At 46.5% G+C, this 22,613-nt stretch overlaps 1 protein-coding gene across 3 annotated transcripts; it reads right to left on the reverse strand.

The window, feature by feature from the left end:
* Window positions 1–2,655: 2,655 nt before the first annotated feature.
* On the reverse strand, window positions 2,656–17,980 carry ENDOU (endonuclease, poly(U) specific). Of its 3 annotated transcripts, none has more exons than XM_077170677.1 (9): window positions 17,766–17,980; window positions 10,842–10,898; window positions 10,181–10,315; window positions 9,560–9,731; window positions 9,015–9,214; window positions 5,353–5,466; window positions 4,567–4,673; window positions 3,713–3,855; window positions 2,656–2,992 (listed from the first exon to the last, which is right to left on the reverse strand). In XM_077170677.1, exons 1-9 carry the CDS (start codon window positions 17,818–17,820, stop codon window positions 2,872–2,874), a joined length of 1,104 nt encoding a protein of 367 aa, XP_077026792.1. In that variant the 5' UTR covers window positions 17,821–17,980; the 3' UTR covers window positions 2,656–2,871. The 3 variants fall into 3 exon arrangements, with proteins under 3 accessions (XP_077026792.1, XP_077026791.1, XP_077026790.1); XM_077170676.1 differs by having other exon boundaries at window positions 9,560–9,728; window positions 10,842–10,901; XM_077170675.1 differs by having other exon boundaries at window positions 10,842–10,901.
* Window positions 17,981–22,613: the final 4,633 nt, after the last annotated feature.

Here is a 22,613-nt window from a genome sequence, read left to right on the forward strand (position 1 = left end):
GATAGAAAGATCAAAAGTGATGGTGGCGTTACACAGAGAAGATAGGGTTTAACAAACAAATATGATGGCTGAAACATTAAACTGATGCTTCTTTTAGTCTCCAGTATCTTAGAGCAGCTAGATGTAAAAACCTAAAATTGTAGAATTGTAACCCATACTAAACTCTGAAATCTGTTCCACAACTAGTTGTAGTGCTATGTTTTGAAATGTATTGCTTTTTAGTGTATATGTTATTTTTCACAAAATAAAAAAAGGAATGACAATTGTGATGATTAAAAAAAGAAAATGGCTGAATATAAGTAATAAAGGACTGGTATGACAATTCCAGTGTCAGACCCAGGCTCCTTTTGACTTGTTGCATCACCATCTTCAGCACATGACTTTCACTCAGAGTTCAAGGTGGCTGCTCAGGCTCCAACTATCTGGTCTGAAATCCAGATAGCAGGAAGGGGCACGAGTAAAAATAATGTCCTGCCCTTTAAGAATATTAACCTCTTACATGCCATCGGCTAGGACTTAGACACGTTGCCTGGCTGCAAAGAAGCCAGGAGGATAGTTTTTAATTTTGGCAATCATGTGCTCATCTAACAATTGGGAGTTCAATGAATAAGGAAAAAGAAGAGAGCAGATATAAAGAGGCAACCAGCAGCATCTAGCATAGGACTTATTAAATATTCTTTGAAAGATTAACGAATGAATAAATGAGTAGATAGAAATTCAGGCTCACTATAACATGAGGAAAATTACTGAATTTTCTGATCCTAATTCTGCTACTTACTAAGAATGTGATCTTATATGAGCCTTAATTGTCTAGGTAAAATGGTGAAGATAAAAATACCTACTAGAGTTAGAACATGTATGTAAAAGGTCTACCTAGGACAGTGCTTGGGACATAGTAAGAGCTTAATAAATATTAGTCCCTGACCCTCTCCCCTGCAAAACCAAGGCCCAGATCCTGGAATATGTTAACTCTCTCCTACACCTCTGTCTTTCTCTCTCCCACTTGATCACCTGGAACACCTCTGAAAAGGTCTGTAATGAGGACAAGTACTGGGGTTAAGGTTAGCAGTGGGGAAGGTGAATTGCCTTTCCCAATGCAAAATACAATCTGTATAATAAGTGAGACAAATAAGAATTATCAGAGTGGCTAACATGTTACTTTACATGTCTTAACTCACAACTGTGATACTCTTATCCCCATTTTATCAATGAGAAAACTGAAGATTGGAATAATTCAGAAATTTGCCTGTACAGTCAGCAAATGGTGGAGCCTGACTGGATACTTAAACAATCTGACTTCAGAGCCTGCACCTGTAACCACTGTGTTCTACTGACTCCTCTGTGTTACTCATTTGACTGTAAACTCCCTTGGGGAAGGCAGGACAATGCCCTGTTTCATCCATCTGCACTCTGAAATTTGCCTTTCATACCTAGCATTTTCATAGCATCTGTAGTTAAATAATCTGTTTACAGGTTTGAAAAGTCTTATGTATCTCTGTAGTATCACTTCTTCCCTCAGTTTGGTCAATCTCAGCAACACAAGGTGTATCAGAGAAGTCCTTATGCTCCTTGTATATGTGGTCCAGAGGGACTGGTCATTGGGAATGAGGCTACCAGTCTCCATTTACTCCCTCCATGGTCCATATCAGATGCTTCTTTCACTCTTCACGTTGCAAGTGTACCAGAAAGAATTCTTTCTTCTTCTTGACTAGAAAAACTTGGCAGGTCATCAGGGACTTTACCAGAGTACCACATTCTCTAAACCATCCTGAAGAAACAGTGAAGCCAGAAGCATCACTCCCAACCTAACTCAGGACCTCCAGGGAAAAGGCAGGTGTCAGATAGTTGAGTGGAGGGTGAGGGTAAAATTACGAGACACATTTCAGGTTCTCTCAATTGGCTTTAATTGGAGAATTGAACCATCTAAACCACAGGGTCAAGCCTGACTCTGCAGGACAGTGTGTGGTTCCCCATGGGGTCAGAAGAGAAATACATAATTGAGGTTGAGATAAGGAGCCCTAATCTCCTTGGTCTCCCAGTTGAGAGTTTATTTGAAGCAAATTATGGCTGTTGGATAAGCCTTAAAATAATTACGTTAATGATACCACGCTACAGGTTCCTTTCTTGTTCTGATGCTAAATCTTCCTCCTATGAGGGGAGCATTTCAAAAACTACTGGGGATCAAAATACAAGTCTGTAACTCCACTGATATCCCTAAGGGGATAGCTACTTGATGCAGATACTGAGCTGACAGCAAAAACAAAACAAAACAAAACAGAAAACTGCTGGGGCCTGGAATTACACCAGCTGGTTGCTGTTTTCCAGCCAGACCTGAGTTCTCCCAGACCCTGTTTTGAGAAGATCCAACCCCAGAAAAGACCAAATGCTCATTGCTTTCCATGGTCTGACTTCTTTGAGGCCCCCAACAGAGGGGTAAATTCATTTTGCAGAACTGTGTATAATAGCAGCCATTATAGCAATCTTGAAATTCTCTTGGCCATTCTTCCTAAGAACAATTCAAAATACATTCACAGTAATATGACCATCATGTTTGCCTTCTCACCACAAAAGGTAGCTCCCTTCTCTTTACATTAAGGGAAACATGAGACCTGGAGAGGTAAAAAGACTTGTTCACGGTTCCACCGCGAACATCTAGACTCTGTTTCTTAGTCTACATTGCCAAAATGCTGCAGGGCAAAGACTTCTTGTTTCTCTGCATTTTTCTAATTTTTACCTACTCTCAGTTTCTCATATGTGCTGTTCTGGATTTGAGGATTCCTCTCAGTGACCCAGTCTTCCCCCTTCCCTGTCCAGCCCCGGGCAGATCATACCCCAGTTACTGTCCCCATTCCCCATTTCCGGCTTCAAGCTTTATTGGGTGGAAGACACCACGTAGGCTGTGGCTATGTACTTCTTGCCATTTCCATAGGTGGTCTTGTCCCAGGTATAGGTCTGGATGGCCAGGGGATACCCACCCAGGCTTAACTGGCACCTGTAGGGAAAGATCATCAAATTATAGACACCCTCTGCCTCACCTGGCCTCTATCCCCAGGCTGGAGGCAGCAAGTCCAACCCAAGCAGGAGTCCATCCTGTTTTAAAGGGTCTCTAAGACCACCCTAGAGCTGTAAGAGCTGCCACTGCTTCCTTCGGTCACTGTCTCCAGCTCCCCATAAGAAGGAAGCCCTTTCAAACTCGGTGGATTTTTTTCTATTTTCTTAAAGAATACTGCACTTCATCTTTCCCAGAGCAGTATTTGAAGAAACCTAAAATCCCAGATTCTAGAGCTAAACACCCAGAAATTAAATGACTCTCTAAAGCTACAGAAGTAGCAAGACTCAGAGATTCTAGAGAACATGAGGCCCAGTGGTTTCAAACTACTCTCTGAGGCTCTAGGATACCCCAAGCAGCCTCATGAGCCAAATAAGATGGAGCTCACAGCCCTAAGACAACTAACTCCCTTTCTCTCTGTTTTATGTATTACGGTCCTGGGGAGAAAAGGAGAAAGTTGCTCAACTGCTATGATGATGTTTGGCAGCCACTAATCTAATCAAGCAACTTCATTTTATGAGTAAGAAAACTGAGGCCCAGAAAGGTGATTTGTCCCAGCCTACTCAGCCCTTAGTTGCAGAATCTAGGTCTCTGAGTCTCCATGAGCTGAGGACAGCCTGTAGCCGCAGCTTGTTCCCTAGGCCTGGCTGATGCCGTACTTACACTTTGCCTGGCCTGGCGATGAAGCACAGGGAGTAAAGGGCAAACTCAAACTCCGGGCTGCTGCCTATGAAAGCTGAGCCCACTTCCTTGTAGTATCCATCCCAATTGAACTGCATCGCTAGCACATCAGGGTAAGAGTCCCACTGCAGAGAGGAAGGTGGCAAAGGGCAGTCTGGTTAATCCACAGAGTAGAGTCAGACAGTGGGGTACCAAAGGGCAGCAGTCAACTAGTATTTGTTGTGGGTCCAAGGCCTCCATGGGCTTCCCAAGTTAAGACTAGATTCCTTAAATAGAGGAGACAGTCTTTCCCACTAAAGTATTTGGGCTCCCTTTGGACCCTTGTCTGGAGCTGCCAGTGCCCATCTACCAGGGAGGCCAGAGCCAGCATCCATGCAATTGGTCCCCCAGGTAGCCTTAAATTTAGAAAGGAATGATAATCTATAGTCCCAAAATTATCCTGGCACAGGGAAGCAAAGGCTTCTTTTTTAATAAAATGTATGGAGTTTAACTTGGACTAGCCAGGCTGAAATTTCCAGCCAACTCCACATTCTAAGAAAATTCAGACAAGGAGTAATTTTTTCCTTTGGTTCTCCTCTCTAAGAGTCCTCCCCTGCCCCTTATCCTCCAACCAAGATATGCTGCCCTCTGCCTTCTGCCATTCTTGAGCCTTCATTGTTTTTAGGGGATGGTCCTGCCTGGCTTAACCTGCTCTACAGCAGACAGGGAAATCCCCATTAGCCACTGCTGAGATTCAAAATGAGAGACAAGCCTGACTGCTTGGAATACAAATTAAAGAAGGGAGTCTGGGCCCTAACAAGGCTTTTCCAGCCCAAGGGTCAATGCTCAGTACTCACAGGCCCGTCATAGATGTGGCTGTAATAGTCAACCAGGCCCTCCTTCTCCTGCAGGTAGAAGCGGATCCAGTTGTGGAAGCCAGTGACCTTGCCCTTTTTTATTTCACCTATAACAGTCAAAGAAACTAAGGTGAGTGATGGGGGTTTCCTATGCCTTCTTCACCCTCCAATAACCTCCCCCCATCTCCACACCAAACCAAGACTGTTTCCCTGCTCCAGTCTCTGACTCCCAAAATGTTCACTTGTGTGGCATAAGTAAGGGTCTTGCCTCTACTTCCCAGAATCTTTCCTATTCTATCTCACCTCAGGAAGGCCTCTTTTCTGGCTCAGATCCTTGGGAGAATTCCTCCCCCAGCTGCCCCTGGTGACTCTGGTGTGTTCCTTGCAGCCATTTCTCCAAGAGTAAGCTGAACTTTGGTGGGAGCTTTATGGGGTAGGGGCAGTGGGAAGGAAGACCATGGCCCTCTTGGGAAGCAGCTTACCAAGCACTGGAAGCAGAGGACTGTTCAGGGACAGACAACCTTGCTTACTAATGATTCTCCCATCCTACACAGACTCCTTGGGAATCCCAGTGCTTGGTGTTTTCTCGCCCTTATGTACTCCAGGAGAGCCTGTTCCTCAAAATGGCTCTCTAGGCTCCTCCCTCTTGGCCTGGAAGTTTTCCTCCCTGCCAGCTGGCTTGACTGCTGATTCATCAGGTGGCTAAGGTTGCTCTGCTCCTAGGCTAAGCAGTTTCTCTTCATTCTTCCATCTCTAGTTCTTTCTTCCCAAGCAGAATGATCCCACCTGAAAAGACGTGTTCAAAGCCACTGGAGTCCCCCTCTTCTCCACCTCTTGAATACAGCCCAAACCACATGTTCTTCAAGTCATTGACGAACTCTTGTTCTGAGCTATAGCGGTCTGGGGAGAGGAACACAGAGGATTTAGGAGAAGGGAAGGCAGGTACAGGTCCTGGGAAGCAAGGAAGGGCTATCTGCTCCAGCGTGTCGAGTGACACATGGGTTCAAATAACTGACGTTTGTTCCTTCAACAATTGTCTATAGGGCACTTGTTTTGTACCATGACCAGATCTAAAAACGGGGGATCCAGAGGGAAAAAAAACAAGAATAATGTCCCTCTCCATGCCAGTAGAGGAGTATGCTGGTTTGAAAGAATGTATGTACCCTAGAAAAGCCATGTTTTAATCCTAATCCCATTTTGTAAAGGCAACTATTTCTTCTAATCCCTATTCAGTACTGTATGTATGAAACTGTAATTAGATCATCTCCCTGGAGATGTGACTTAAGAGTCACACTTTGATGTGATCTTGAGTGATCAAAAGTGATTGCTAAAATGAATTAGATGGAGATGTGTCTCCACCCATTCGGGTGGGTCTTGATTAGTTTCTGAAGTCCTATACAGAGGAAACATTTTGGAGAATGAGCGATTCAGAGAGAGCAGAGCAGAACAACATAGCCACGAGAAGCAGAGTCCACCAGCCAGTGACCTTTGGAGATGAAGGAAAACACCTCCTGGGGAGCTTCATGAAACAGGAAGCCAGGAAAAGAAGCTAGCAGATGACTCCATGCTTGCCATGTGCCCTCCCAGCTGAGAGAGGAACCCTGACAATGTTCACCATGTGCCTTTCCAGATGATAGAGAAACTCTGTGTTCGCCATGTGCCTTCTCACTTGAGAGAGAAACCCTAAACTTCATCAGTCTTCTTGAACCAAGGTATCTTTCCCTGGATGCCTTCGATTGGACATTTCTATAGACTTGTTGTATTTGGACATTTTCTCGGCCTTAGAACTGTAAACTAGCAACTTATTAAATTCCCCTTTTTAAAAAAGCCATTCTGTTTCTGGTATATTGCATTCCAGCAGCTAGCAAACTAGAATAAGGAGACAGATAATAAACAATAAATAATAAGATTTCATAAAAGTGACATGGAGAAAATAAAGCAGAATTGTCAAAAATGACTAGTGGTGGGGGAGGGGGTTGCTCTTCTAGAAAGAAAGATCAGAAAGGTAGCATTAATCAGAGACCTGAATGATAAAGAGTCGGCCAGTCAAAGATCTGGGGGAAGATTCTTCCGTATAGAGGGAATGGCAAGTACAGAGGCTCTGTGGCAAGACTGAACTTGGTGTTCAAAGAATGGAAAGAAAGTCAGTATGGCTGGAACATGGTGGGCAAAAGGGGAGAATGGTAGGAGGGGAACACTTAAAGCCAGGCAGGAGCCAGATCATTTAGGTCTTGGCAAGAAGGTTAGATATCAGTTTAGTAGTAACAATAACAAAGATTTCTTAGATTTATTGAGCACTTTTTATGTGCCAGGCATTACTTTAAGTACTTTTGATGTAATAACTTATTGAATCCCCATGTTAAATCTTCACATAGGTTGGTATTAATTATCCCCAATTTAGAGATGAGGAAACTGAGACTGACAAAAATTATACAACTCACCCAAAATCATGCAGTTAATAAAAGGCAGAGAGAGCACTCAAGCCCACATAGCCTGGCTCCAGAGTCCAAATACTTGGACAACTGTATAGTTTTCAAATAGATGGAAGGCCATTAAAGAATTTTAAGCAGAGGAACTATACGACATGAGCTTAGTTTTTACAAGATCATTCTGGTGTGTATGTAGAAATATCACGGGAGAAATAGGAGTGGAAACAGAGAAACCAGTTTTGAGCCTAATGCTGTGTTCAGGTAAGAAGTGGTGGTGGCTTCGTCTGTGGTAGAGGGCTGAAAGTGGGCAGATCAGGGATATGTTTTGAAGGTGGGAGTGATAGAAATTACTCATGGAGGAGATGGGGGTGAGAGGTAGTGAGATACAGAGAAGAATCAAATACAACTCCTGGGTTTTTGCCTGAGCCACTGGATGAATTGTGTTGCCATTTATGAGATGGGAAAGACTGAGGAAAGAGCAAGTCTGGAGGAAGCAGTGGAAAGCATGAGTTCTCTTCAGACTAAATTCTACGTAGATGCTGGTTATACACCCAAGTAGAGATGGTGAAGAGGTAGCTGGGACTCCAGGGAAACATGAGGGCTGGAGATTTAAATTAGGGTGCATGAAATATCGATTGACTGCCCAGAATTATGTATGGAGTATACAAAAGAGACACCAGACATATTTCCTCCTTTTGAGAACATAAAATATGGTTAGAAAACAAGACTAAACATAAATAAAACAATGAAGAACGAATTTACTTACTAAATAGCTTCTACTTACTAACTTTACCAGTCCTTCTACTGGGGGCTTTACATACATTAATCCTTTAAAAAAAAAACATTTTTCAAAGCTAAGACAGGTAAAAATCCCTTTTGCTGGGATGACACGACTAGCAAGTGGCAGAGCTGAAATTCAAACCAAGTTGCTCTGTGGCCCAAGGCCACTGCTATTGTCACCACACCACAAAATCTTGTCCTTTGAAGAGATGTTGAAAGCCAGAGTAGAGGGGCAGCCTTCATAAATGTGGTGGGATGTAAGTGGTATCTGTACAGGGAGAGAGGTAAGAGAAGAGGGCAGTAATGGAACTGCCTGACCATGGGATCAGAGCCCTGGGTTCCGGGCCCAACTCTGTTTCAACTTCCTTTTTGACCTCAAAACAAATCATTTAGCCTATCTGGACCTTCAGTCTTTTCTCCCTGGAAAAATGAAGGGTTAGTCTAGACCTCTGATTCTCTCACTTTCATTCCAAAGAGAACACCAGAGGGCGGTGCAGGATCGTCTCTTCTCCGTAGGAACTGTTCGTGTGTCACTGGCTATTTACAAACAGAGCCTGTTACCTACCAACTCTAAAAGGCCTGAGGATGGAAGGCAGCAGTTCTGAGCAGAGGCGGCCCCAAGGCCAGTGAGGGAAGACCCGATAGAGCTGCCTCTGAGACAAAGCCCAGCTGCCTGGAGTTCGGAAAGGAATTAGGAGGACACTAACAAACACAACCTGATGTCAAGAAGTTCTGCAGCCAAAACCTTTTATGGCCTGATTCGAATGTGTCTCTATCTGGAGCTACTACAACCAGAAGTCTCACCGGTAGAACTTTCCTCTCTGAACCTTTGTTAATCTTCTGTTGCTGTTTTCCTACCAAAAGTGTGGAATTGGCCAACCATCTTCCTGGACTTAGTTCAGGAGGAAGGAGTAGGGTCAGGGACTCGACCTGCCTGGGGTAGAATGGGGTGGGTTGGGGTGGGAGTGCCTCAGGGTCCTACAGAGAGTCTAAAGCAGAGGGCGTGGGCAGAGGCTCCCTGGACAATCCTGAGACTGAGCCAAACAAAAGACAGAGAGATTTCCAAGCCAGGCAGAGGATTCTTCAGCTCCTGGTTGGATCTGTAATCTCTTCTGGACCCTCTCCAATTCCTCCCAGATGTACACAACCTCCACCTCTTACCCCCTCCCCCCCGTGGACACCCCACTGGCGCCAGGCTCTCCTACAAACAGACCCAAGGGCCTGGGATCGCTTACTCACTCTGCTGATGAAGGAAGCCGTAGAGTTCCTTCATGACTGCTGTCTTCATGATCTCCCTGAGGAAGACGTCCTGCTCAGCCAGCTGCTGGACACTGAAGTGCTCCCCATGGCCTGTCGCCCGCTGGTAGTTGTTGAGGAGGTTGATGAAGGCTGCATAGGTTGGCTTGGAAAACAGCTTCTCATTGACGTAGGTGAAAAGCCTGAGGCAGATGGAAGGAGAGCCACCAACAGGCCTGAACATGGAGCAGAAACCCTCCTAGAACTTCCAGACAGGCCAGGGAACAGACCCATGGGCCTTGGGTTCAGGAGCACAGTTGGGGCTTCAGGTCACACTTTCCTTCTACTTTATCTTTTGGAAGGCCAGCTCTATTGGCAGCCCCGACCAACTACAGAAACCCTCCTGCCTCTGCAAGAGGCTTTATTTGTCTCTGGGGACCTCTTTTTCTCTCTCTCCCTTTGATTCTGCCTAACTCAAAAGAGAAAAAAGAAGCAACGATGGGGCAGTGACTTTGGAGGAAGCAGGAGGAGTGATGAGGGGAACTCACGGCTCTGGGCAGCGATCGACTTGGGCTCCCGTCTCCGAGGGGGGAATGCGGTTTTGGCTGTTGAGAACAATGTCTTCCTTCCGGGCTTTGTTGGTGTCTGCCCTGTAAATCTTCTCAGAAATGCTGAGAAGCTTCTCTTTGGTTATGGCATCACTGCTGCGGGAGAAGCCTTCTGGGAAGAATCAGGGAAGAGTGGTCTCAGAGCTGGAGGGAAGGCCAGGGGGCAGGCAGCTTTCTGCATGCACCCACTCCAGGGCACCTTAAGAAGCTGGTAGCGAGAGGAGGACACCCTGCTGGCCAGAGGACAGGGTCTTCAGGTCTAAAGAACCCTTAAAAACAGCGCATGGCATTGCCCCTTTCCTCTAAGAGGGTTCTCAAACTTTGGCATGCATCAGAACCACCGGGGTACGGGGGGAGGGGGCTTGTTAAAATACAAATCAGTGAGCCCCAACCGCCAGAGTTTCTGATTCTGTAGGTCTGGGGTGAAGCCCTAGAGTTTTCATTCCTAATAACTTCTCAAGTTATGCTAATGTTGCTAGGCCAAGGACTACGCTTTGAAAACTATTGCTCTAGAGAGTCCCTGTGTCTCTGGGGCTGTGCTAAAGGGAGCAGGAAACTGACCGTGGTCACACAGGCTCTCGAAATCCTTGCAGCAGTTCCCAAACTCTTGGCAGCGGGTATCGCAGTGGCAGGGGTGGTGCTTGTCGAAGGCTTCGTGGCAGCGGCCCTGGCAGGAGCTGGGTGCTGAGTACAAGTCTGAGAGAATAGGGGTAGATGTGTCCCAGGCAGACCTCTAGAGGTCACTCTGAACATTCCACAGGCTCCATTGGGCTGTCCCTCCCTCAGCTTTGCTCTGTTACTCTTCCCATTAAAGATCTTTGGAGAAGGAAACACACGAGCTTCATTCGTTTACCCCCTTCAGTCAGGAAGTCCGTTCTGATGCTAACTTCACTTTCTGGCCTGTTGTTTTTATATTCTTCTCACTCTAAAAATAAAATCTCTTCCTCTTCCTTCTCCCAGCAAGCCTTGGAGACCTCAGACTCTCTCCCTGGCTCCCCCACCCTCCACCCCTAGGCTGGGAGTGACCCTCAGGCTTCTTCCCTCCCAAGCGCCAAGACTCCAGCAAGCCGGAGCTGCTCTCAGCCACCAGCAGGCCCTGGCTCCGCGGTCTGTCAGGCTCAGGCCTGGGCCTGTTGCAGCTGGTATGACCACCCTCCCCTTGTCACCCTGTCATGTCCCTCGTCCTTCATCCCAAAGGCCCCCTTTGGGGAGGCAGACTCACTGTTAGCCCGGACCTCCTCAGCCTCTTCCTCCAGCTCCGGCTCTTGGGGCTCCCCTTCTGCTGGAAGTCAGAAAACTAAAGTCACCAACCAGCCCCAAAGTTTTCCCTCCCATTTTTCTTTGGTTCTCAGCTCCTCCAACCTCAGGGAGTCAATCAAAAACAGGGGCTACGGTGCAAGTATCAAGCAAAGGCGGTGAAAGCTGGAAGTGAAGACAGAAGAAGACAGATCATTGAAAATCTATTTAAAAAGATAAGAATTTCCCAAAATCTTAGCATTTTGCCACTCTGGTGCTCAGTTTGCTCAAGTGCAATGTGGGTGGGGAAGGGGAGAAGTGGTCCCTTCTGGATTGAAAACTCTACTCTTGATAAGACTGTTGTTCTTGAACTAAAATTGACAGAGTCTTGACTCCACAAAATGACAAGGCCCTCACTTAGGAACCTTCCATACCTAATCACTCCCAGATAGAGCGAAGAAGGAATCCCAGAGCCTCAAGGAATAAGAATTGTTTCCCAAGATGGCAGCTGGCCACAGAGTCCTGTGCTTGAGGGCAGGCAGGTTTAGAGCCCATCCCTATTGCTACCCCATTCCCTGAGGGATTACATCCTTGGATCTGGGCAAAGAAAGGGTGGAGTGGGAGTGGCAAAGAAGTGAGGAAGGAATATTCTTGGGGACTCTGAGTTCTTCTCTCATCACACAGTGGAATAATTTCCCCCCAGGAAACGCCACTGTTTACAAAGTGGTTCAGAGTCTACTAGTGTGTTTATAGGATAGTATTGTGTCATCACCATGGTTCAGTTTATTCATTTGGTCATCAAACATCTTCCGATCATTTATTTTATTCCAGGCTGTGTTCTCTGTACGGAGAAGGCACAGGCTTCTTAATTAAGTCATATTTTATGCCACATAGACTTCTGTGAGCTGATCTAGAGCCACTTACAATTTTTTTTTTCCTTACGGGAAAGGGGTTCTGATTTGCAAACCAGAGACTTATAGATGAAATGGCTTCTAAGCTGGGTATTCTCTGTATCGTGAAATGCCAGCCTGATGGTCCAAGGTGAACAGGACTTCCTGTTTTTGCTGGGACGTAAGGAAAAGTGGGGACACAGGGGCAGCAGAAAAAGGGTAGGCTCTGATTCTGGACACTGAGCTCGGGACCTGGGTCTCCCTGCCTGGGCCTGGTTTTCAGGGCCTCTGGCATCCTATTGATGCTTTTGTATACATTAGAAAAAGGTTTCTTCTGGATGGAAGTAGCTCTGTGAGCACCTGGCTGAGTCAGCAGACTGCATCTTTGGGCAAATTAGGAAAAGGTGCTTTTTTCCCTCAGCAGACACAGCTCTGTGCCAGTGCACATGGCTTGGCCAGAAGGGCACAGGCTGGATTGTGGTACCACTTGCCCTTGTGCAGTGCACAACCTGCACAACCATATGTGGTGGTTTTGCCTGTCATTGCCTACCATGGCTTCAGTGACCACGTTTCCCAAACTGGGAGCTGTGGCAGATGGTTTGAAAGTAAACTTAGCAAAACTGGTGTCACAACGCAGAAGATTATTTAAATAACCAAATGAAAGTTATTTTAAAATGATGCTTTTTAGATGATTCATTTTAAAACAATGCCTTTGAAGTGGTTGAAGAACCATTGGATTCTGAGGGCAGTACATGTTCCATTTTAATCTCTGGGCTGGGGATGACTGGTCAGCAATGTGGCAGCCACTCAGTCCCTTACTATAAAGAAGAGTGGTGTGAGTCATGACAGCTGACAGGTACTGTGAAGCCTCATGCAAGCTGTGGGAGTTCTCTGCCGTTTTATATTTTTTTGTAGTTTAAAGTGTTGAATAACAACTGGTTACCTCCTATGTGCTAAAATATCATTTTTACCATTTTGCTTTTGTGGAATTTGTTACTTAAAATTTCAAGACATTGTTAATACTGATGGTTCAGACAGATATTCCAGGTAAGCAACTTCTACTCTGTTTTAAGTTGGGGTTTTAACTGGGCACATCCTGGAAAACCTAGAGCAAGTAGTGACCAAATTCCTGACCCCTCCCTGCCTCTGTCCTTCAGTGTCCTTGTTCTGTGCTCTTAGAATCCCTCCCATCATTTCTGGCCCTGCTCTGGGCAGCTGGACGCTCAAGCCAGCAGCCCCTCAGCAGGCTGGATGTGGCCTGGCCTGCAGTGCTCCCAGCTCCTCTGTTCCACAGGGAGAGGCTCAGCATTACACAGGTGCTCATTGTCTTCACAGCAGTCCCTGTGTCAGGGACACCAGCAGTCACATCAACACACAGTGTCTCCGTTAAATTTCTCGGTTAAATCACACGACTCCATTGTTCCTACAAGCAGTAAAGGACCCTATTTGCCTCATAAAGGCACCCCTGGAGGAGCATCCACAGAGAAGGGCAGGGGTCCCCCCTGGCAGGGAAGAGCCATTCTATCAGCAGAGGAGGAGTAAATCCACAGCCTTCCAGGCATGACATAAGCCTCTTCCCCACCGGGAACACACTTCTAGCCCCATGTTTCAGGGCTCACAGTCCAGACCAGGATCCCAAACTCAGATGTCTGTTGGGGCTAAGCAGGTGACAAACATGTGTAAAGAAGCAGGGTGGGAGGCAGTGAGAAGAGGCGGAGACTGTGGCAAACTTGAGAGCAAACATCCTGTCGAAAACTGGCAGCCACTACTCAGACCCAGCCCATTGTTGTCATATTGCGATACAGGCTCAGTGTTGCCAGAACCTCCAGTTTTTCAAGAAACTTTAATTTTTATGTGAAATTTCCCAATTTTTTTTTAAAACTCTAGGCAAGTCAAAGAAAGGAGGTCCATAGACTGGACGTGACCCACAAGCCACTATTCACCTGTCCATAGATGAAGACTTCTGCAGATGAAGTCACCGCTGTCCTCATTACTCTCTGGCCTCCTCCCATCTGACCCACCCCCTTTTCTTCATCCCAATTTATCTCTTTTTTGTTTTCTGTTTCTATGTTCTTCTCTCCCCTTCAACCTGTCTTCTCTGCACCCTATTTTCCCCTGTGCCACATCTTTCTGTTCCTTCTAATCTTTAGAATGCGTTTGGATTAGTGTTTGCTGAGGGTGGGAAATGAAGTGGGTGTGGATGAGAATTGGGCTTTGGAATAGGATTAGGTTATGTAACCACAGACCACATCCCTTACTCCAGCCAAGTAGTTTGCAGAGCAAGCTTTTGGTCACAAGGGACATAGACAAGAAATTTTGAAAGGAACTGCAGGAACCCACTACCACTTCTAAGACAATAAGCTCCAGCCTGCACTCCTGAGGCCAGGTCAGCCCCCACAAAGAGCAGAGGGAAGCAAGGGCACAAACCAGGGCTTGCTTGGGGCCATTTCCTTCCACCCTGGGCTGCAAGAGTGATAACAGACTCTTTGCTTCCATTGAGGTTCCTGAGGTTTAGATGCAGCTAATGTTGGGTTTGGGGGTCAGGCTGTGGGTTACAGAGAATGTCAAGATCAGAGTCAGACTCACCATTAGGATCAGAATTTGCATCAATGGGGAAACTGAAAACGAATCTGGACCACAATTAGAGTGAGTTAGATTAAGAGCTACTTAGGCTACCGGTTTGAGTTCTATTTATTGATGTAGTCGTAATTTTGTCTTGATGTTTGAGCAAGGAATAGGGTTAGGTTAAAAATGATGTTCAGGGTAGAGGAGGGTAAGGAATAGAAGAGGAGAAATAGCCCCAATTTTGCCTTAGAATAGATTTGGAATCTGTTTCTGGTTGTGATTTGACACAGGTAATAATGATGTCGATCTAAGCTTGGATTGGGTTGGAGGTGGGTATCATGGATATGAGTTTAGTTACTGGTTCATATTGGGGTTTATACTGTGCCCGCTAATTTTGGCAAAACAGAGATATAAAGAACCTGGACTGTGGTTCTGAACTGCTTGGAGTTGGAATTCTGGTTCTGCTGCTTTCTAGCTATATGATGTTGGGCAAGTTGCTTGACCTTCTGTGCCTCGATTTCCTTATCTGTCAAGGCAGAATAATAACAGAACCTATCTCATATACTTATGAAAATTAAGTGAGTTAATATTTGGAAATCATTTAAAATAGTGCATGACACATAGTAGCACCATATAGATGATTGTTAGATAAATGAATGAGGTCAAAACTCCATGCCAATCTTCAAGGCAGCAAGTGTTCAGACTGGGTGGAGCAGTTATTCCCTGTGAGTGGCCCTGATGACATACTTAATTTGGCTGACTCCCTCCCTGGGTTTCAGCTGGGCCATGCCATGGGCTGAGGTGTCACCACCTTTATCTCATGGGCAGCTTCCCAGCTGTCATCATCATTGTGGGTCTATGTTCTTTACACCAGAGACATCTCAATCTCAGGTCAAAGTTAACGCAGATCCTGAGGCAGCTTCACAATTGTGTATGGCAAGAAAGGCAGGCCTCTGGTCTAGTGGATGAGCCCTATAAAAGAGTAGGGCCAAGGCCACTTGTCCCTTTAAGCCCACAGGAAATCGTGAATCTTAAAATGATGCTCCCCTAGAATCCAAAAGCAAGGATCTTAAGGAGAAATTTTCAGTGCAGGAGGAAGACTCTGTCAGCTGCCTGCTCAGTCAGCCTGGCAGTACATCCAGAATCCAAAGGGAGAGAATTCAGATAAATCAGGTCAGTGCTTCTGATGGACCAGATCAACGAGTTTAAGGGAAGAATTCACTCCATTCCAGCAACTGGCACCAGTTAAGAAGGGCTGCAAGTGAATAGTTTGCTCTGTAGGATTGAGGATACCCCCCACTGGGCCAAAAGGGATTTTTTTTTAATCTCCGTTCAAGCACTTTTTTTTACTAGTAACAGCAAGGACTTCATCTCATTTCTCAGGCAAATTTAGTCTACTTCAAGACGACTTTGGGATCTGAGGTGGGGGTAAGGGTGGGAAGGGCTTTTCCTCACTGGTGCCTTGCTGTGCTGTTCTGGGGACATTCAGAAGACTAGTCAACCTCACTACTCACTCCAGTGTCCCTACCAACACCTCCCTATCACACAAGCACTCTATTTGTGCCTGGCTGACCAAGCTAGTGCCAGAATCACTGTTCAAGCCCCTCATTCCTTCCTGACTCTCTCTGCCTTTCTTCATTTTGGCCTTTCCTCTCTTGGTCTCACATTCTCCCTCCAGTATCTGTAAAGAGTTTAAAGCCCCTCAGGAAGGGCTAAATTTATCTGTACCTGCTACAACTCCAATACGCCAGCACATCCACTCTTTATCTATACAGCCCACCAAGAGAGCTTGGTCCCAAGCCTGGGTGGACATAGTGTCCTTGTACTTCAGTCCTCAGCCCCTCTCATGGTTTAGGCATCCTACGTCTGTGCCTCTCAGGGAGCCCTGGATGTTGTTTCCAAGGAGACCTAGTCAACCAAGAACATTCATCTCCAGGACCAGCCTCCTTCTTTAGTCCACTTAAACAACCAAGGCCCTCAGCATTCAGCTCTTTAATGAGGACCTGAGGTCCTGATGGACCTGATGACCCTCTAATATGATTCATATACTTGCATCTAAGCTCTGAGATGTTGGAATCATGTAGGCAGGAGCAGAGCCTTTTCTTTGTCACCTTTGGAAAGAAGTAGCATCACCCACTCGATCCTCACTTCCCCCTCAATCCCACAAGGAGATCAGACAGCTATTCTCACCCCCAACAGCAAATGCTCCAGCTGCACTTTTGAAGTTGCTGCTGCCTCTGCCCTGGAGAATGTCCCTTCAGGGGCCAAATGTCTCAAGTCACATTCCTTTGTCCGGGCTGGGGTATCCCAACCCCACTGGCCACTTTCCTGTACACCAACAGGTCTGAGACCAGAGTATCCCACACTCTCCCTCCCTCTCTGCCACCCAGGGACAGGACAGCTGATTCCTCTGTCTTTCTGCATGGGAGCCAGGGTAGAGGCACACTATCCATCCCATCTGGTGTTAAAAGGCCTGGGAACAGCTTTCCCTTCCAAGGGTTTTCCACTGAGAAATCCCATGAGAGGTCTCCTTATCCACAATCTGACTGGAAATGGACCCTAGAGTAAATTTCTTCCAGAAATATTTATAATCACAATCGTAATCAAAGTTCCAATTCATTGATATGTTACTCCATATCAGTGCTTCTCATATATTTATATATTTATATTGTATATAAACCTCACAAACAGTCTATGGAGGAACACCCTGGGTCAGTGGATTGAGCAGCAAACTCAGCTCTCTCCCTTGGCACTCATTCTTACACACCCCGCTAACCATCAATTAAGACAACAGCATCAGCATTTTGCACAGTTACTAAACAGGAAAGTGAATCTTCCTCTGCTGGTCCCATCCCCTGCACCACTAGCTACTGTGGGCCAGGTCCCTTCTCTGTTCATTTGTTTTCTTAGCACTGGAACAAAGACCAATTCATCTGGCCCCTTGGATAACTCCAGATAGGACATGGCCCACCTCCTATCAGGGGACCTTCCATTTTCTTTCTAAGCCTGCCTAAGCGTTACCCAGAGAAAGATCACCACCCCCAGACAACTTCATCTATCACCAGACAGTGAAGGGAGTGACCAAGGACAACCAGGCTATGCAAACCCAGCTTTCCACCACGCAGTAGCCCAGGTAAACAAATCCTTGGTTAGATCAAAAGTCAGATTGGACTAAAGGATATTTGGTTGGTCCTTCAAGGTGTACAGAAAGGGCTTCCATGAAACTAGTCCATCATCCCGGGAACTTCCTTCACACTGTCCAGTTCATTCTAGAGACAAGTCCTGCACCCTCAGACAAGGACAGGCCTATGGTTTTCCAAGGCTTAAGGACAGAACTGGAACTTTCCCACTGCTTGCCCCACTGCCATTCACCCTCCACCAACTTTTCCTGCTCTCTGCTTCTTATACAAGTGCCCCAGTTACCTCCATCCCATCCCCATCAGATAGCAACTTACCAGCCCAGGCCAGGCCGCAGAGTACAACCACTACCAGGGGGACACAGGCCCTCATGATGCTCACTTGTAGGCCCAAAGGGAATTAGCTGTTGGTTATTCACTAGAGGTAAGGTGAATGCCTCGGCTCTCAAATGAGCCTCATTTACCGGGATGATCCTTTTAAAGACAGGGCTTGTGAATCTGGTGCCTCCAGATCCTTCAAGGAAGGAAAAGTGGAGGGAGGGATCCCAGATGGATAGGAGGCGGGGCCCTGCAGCTGTTTGAAGCCAGGGGGGAGGTGACTAAGCAGGCAGGTAATTCCAGATGTTTAGAACAGGTAATTCTAGCTGTTTATAGCTAGAAAATAGGTCATCCAAGCAGGCACAGCAAGAAGGGCCTAGTATGGGGGGTGGGGGGTTCCTTCTCTAAACTAGGGGTACCCACGGGCTTATCTTGGGCAACCCCCTTCAAACACCCACATTCAAGCACAGGATGGACCTTCCAATAGGCTACAAGTTGGCATCATCTTCAAATTCCTGGTGCTTAGAATCGACATTCAGCACATAGTAAGATAACAATTACAAATTTGACAAACAGTAAGTGGCCAAGCAACGGTTGGGGTTATCAGGAAGGAGAGATATAAGGGGTATGGGTCAGACACAAAGATTGCTCTTATTACTGTCAAGCTGAGCCATCTAAATCATCTTAGAAATATTATGCAAATAGGCCTCTAACTCTTACTGAGTCAGCATCTCAGGCTTTACATGTTTCAGATTTTCACAGGTTTGAGGTTTCTGAAGCAAGAGAAAAGCAAGCAGCCTCTCAAAAGCAGATTTCCTCTTCCAGGGCCCCTCTCCCTCCTCCATCCTCTATTCACACCCCTTCCCCCAAGGACCCTGAGGCTTCCCCATGGACCAAGGCTCTTTGTTTCCAAGTCCAAGTGCAAAGGTACAACCCCCTATGGTTGGGGCTTATATTTTGGCAAACCAGCTATCAATTCCCCCCCCTTACAATAGAAGCAAAATCTGCAAAGTAAAATGCCTATTACAGAAAAAGCACTTACTGCATGGAGATTCTCAGCCCTCACAAAATTGAAGAAAAATTGAACCTCGCTATATGTGATTTATTTCTGGGCGTGGAGCAGAGAGGGAGCATGTCTCTTACTGGTCGAGTGTATGTTAAAGTAGATGTTTCTTCCTCGGTAGTCTTCCGATTTTTCATCTGTGAAATGATGGGATTGGATTTGACAATCCCTTCCAAGATTTCCAAGTTTGATTTTGAAGTTTTCTGTCCATGTCTCAGGTCAGAGCCGTTGCTGGTGAGTTAAGGAGCATTCTCAACTCCTTGTTGGGCTTTTACAGGTGGAGAGAAGGACAAGCCTTGAGGTGAGCCATCTTTGCAATGGACTCAGACTAGACTAACAACTGAGGAGAGAACCCGGCCCTTCTCTTCTAGAATGAAGCCTGGTGACAGGCAGCACCATGGAAATGGCTGCTTAATTTGCATACATTTCATTTGCACAACCCAACACGGGCTGCTGAGCCACTACCAGCCAGAATCTACGTCTTCCGTGGATGGGCTCTACATCCAATATCTCTGACTCTGGTTAAGTTAGGGGCCAAAAGAGGCTGTCACTGGCCCTGCAGGGAGGCAATGAAGGCCTCAGAATTTGTCATCAGGTGGTCTGTCCCTTCCAAATGCCCAGCTGGGTGGACCCTGACTGAGGACAAAGCTGGCAGAGTGGGAGTGGGGTCTGACCAGGGTTCCCCAATGGACAACTGAACTGTCTGTGGGACAGAGCTGTGAGGGCATGAGCTCCTCTCTCCATCAGGGGCATTGTAGGTCAGGAGCAAGGCTCGTTGCTGGGGAAGGCAGATGATGCAGCCCCCATAGAGCCTGGGGGTTCATCTGAGGACCCTAGTATTTTCAAATGGGTCCCCCAGCAAGAACAACCACGACTTTAACAACCACCAACATCGATTGAGCACTTACTACATCACACATGAGGAACTTCATCTGTATTATGTCATTGAGTCTCACTACAAAACTAGATAAGGGCCTATTATTATCCTTATTTTACAGAGAAGAAAGCTGAGACACAGAAAGGTTAAAAAAAAAAAAAAGGCATATCACAAAAACATATATGCCAAGAAGTTATATGGTAGGACTTAAAACCCAGGTCCATCCGACCAGAGTCCACAGCACTAATGCCATATCACCCCAAAACTTCATACCTTCAAAAACGCACTAACGACCAGTTATTTATGTCTGATACTATACAAAGCAATCTAGAATCACAGCTTAGTGGGAATTAAAGGAGAGCCAGTGGTCATCTGGATCCACTCTCATATGATGTCGAGGCCCTTAAGCAATACTGCCAAGTTGTTGCTCTGCCTTCATTTGAATGCCTCTGGTGATGGGCAGCTCACACCCTCTCAGTGCTGCTCATTCCCCCCTCACAGATCTGATTCCCAGTGGCCAGGACTATACACCCCAGGACATGCTGAAATGGGCAAAAATAGATAGGACAGTAGAATCAACCCATTAAATCAATAAATGAACATATATCAAGGCATTCATGCGAAGATACCCCATAGATAAACTGAGATGTAGATAAACATACACATATGAACACATTAAAATGCATAACAGGCAACTTTCTCTTCCTGGCCAGCCTGTCTAGACAGAGAACTCTTCTGCTCCTCCTTCTAAGCTCTCCCCCAGCTAAGAACTCACACAGGCTTTCCACCCAAGGTACTATAATGGGAGCCAGCCAGCAAGGTAGGAATCCCAATAGGGTGGGTCCTGGAGAGGGTGGAAAGAGGTGGCATGGTAGGTGGTACCCAAACAGCAGAGCACGAGATGAGAATGCCAGCAGACAGCCTCCTCCATATCAGCAGAGGAGATGGTGCAGCTGTGCTCTCTGTGGATGTTTGGAAGATGGGAAAGTGAGTAGAAGATGTTTGGGCAAAGATCCAGGAGGCATTGAGCTGTCAGCAAAGTGGGGAATGGGAATTCCACTAGTGAAAATTTATTGAGTGCTCACTATATACCAAGTGCCATGCTGTTTGGGAACTGGCAAGGTTCAGGTTGGACTGGAAAATGGTCCTTCCAGCTGAAAGATCTCTAGGGAGATAGAGGACAGATAAGCTCCAGCATTATCTGGTTTGAAGAAGACCCTACTCAACTCTGGACTAGCAGAACATACAGGTGGTCAGAAGTCTGTTAGGACCAAAGTGTTATGGGAGAGACTGACCCAGGAGTCTACCAAAGGGGGTAGGTCTACCTATTCTACTACCTTCGTCTTCCTGCTAAGACAAGGACAAGTTGCTACAGCAGAGGACCAGAGACTGGAAGGAACCAGCAGCTGACCCAGTACAGGTGAGGCCCAAAGTCACCTTCCAAGGGGTCCCTGGCACCTGGAGATGCTGGATCCCAGTCTCTGTCCTGCTGTGGTCTGGGAGTGCTGCCCTGGCCCCCAGGACACAGGCCAGGGAAAGTCGCAAGCACCTATCACCCGTGAACTGCATCAGTCTGTAGTTATCTCTTACTGAATGTGTTTTGGAAATGGCTGCATTGTGTGTGTTTTCCCCCACATTGGTTTATATGCTGAGTACCACATTTATGTTTCCAGGCATGTTTTTCCGTTTGTGGGCAGCCCCGACGTTCAGCGTCACACTCACCACCTGCCATGGGGGTATTAGTCAGACATGCCAACTGGGTCCATTCATCACAGAGAGTCCCCAAGTGGTGCTTCTGGTTCTGCTGGCCAAACCCCATGCCCATCCTCTGCCTGGAATGCCTTCCCCCCAGCTCTCCAGCTGTCCATCTCCCGCGCATCACAAAGTCCCAGGCTAAATCCACCCTTCCCCGAAGCCTTACCTCATCCCTCCAGCCCACAGGATGGCTCCTGCCTGGAAATTTACTTTGTGACATTCATCCTGTGTGCTGGACACATCACAGCCACCTCATGAGAGATCTGTTGCTGCCAACGTGAAGCCAATTAACCCTGTACTGCGTTTTAACTTTGCATCCATTCACTTTGTTTCTTCAGCTCAACTCTTCAATTCTTTCAGACGAGGACCCAGCCACCCAGGTCCCCTCTAGTGCTTGGGACCAGCAACTAATTAATGCATGAATGAATGAGAGAACTAGTTCAACTTCCAGTCCCTCTTATTATAAAACAACGAGTGAAGATGATTGGCAGGATAAGGGGAGCAGATGAGTTGCAGAGGTTCCAGGTTCCAGGTAGCAGGACTTATGCACAGTGGATAGAAATGGGCTGTAGAGACTCGTCTTGAAGTTGCATTTTCATAGCAAACACACTGTTTTTAGCTATATTGTATGTTTATTTAGGACTAATGGAAATGGGGGGGGTCCCTAAACTCCCAAGCCACCTCTTGGCACCACCATTGCATGGGGCAGCCACCCTAGGGGTCAAAGCGAATCTGGGATTCCAGCAGTTTCTAAATCTATAATGTAACAGATAACTCTATTTTATCTTGCTTCTTTTCAGATTCCAAAGTAACCACCTGTCTATAGCAGGGAATCCACTTTTTGCCAGTTGTGCCAATGTTTGTTATACACTGCCCAATAGTACTCATAAGATAAAATTATTATTTCATGTCCTCAAACCCCACTGCTTTTGCAGAGGGATGAAAGGCAGAACAGAAGCAAAGAGAAGCTGATAAGCAGAAAGAGATAAGGAGGCTCAAAGAGACAGAGACAGAGTGAGCAAGAGGGAGAACAACAGAGAGACATGCTGGAGCCACCGGGAGTATCAGGCACCTGGCCAGCCTCTCGCCCCAGGTGTGTTGGCACAGCCAGGCTCTACTGTCCTCACAAAGACAATGACAGGGCTGGCAGGGC

This window comes from Tamandua tetradactyla, chromosome 7 (genome assembly GCF_023851605.1).
Source record: "Tamandua tetradactyla isolate mTamTet1 chromosome 7, mTamTet1.pri, whole genome shotgun sequence".
Taxonomy (NCBI): Eukaryota; Metazoa; Chordata; class Mammalia; order Pilosa; family Myrmecophagidae; genus Tamandua; species Tamandua tetradactyla.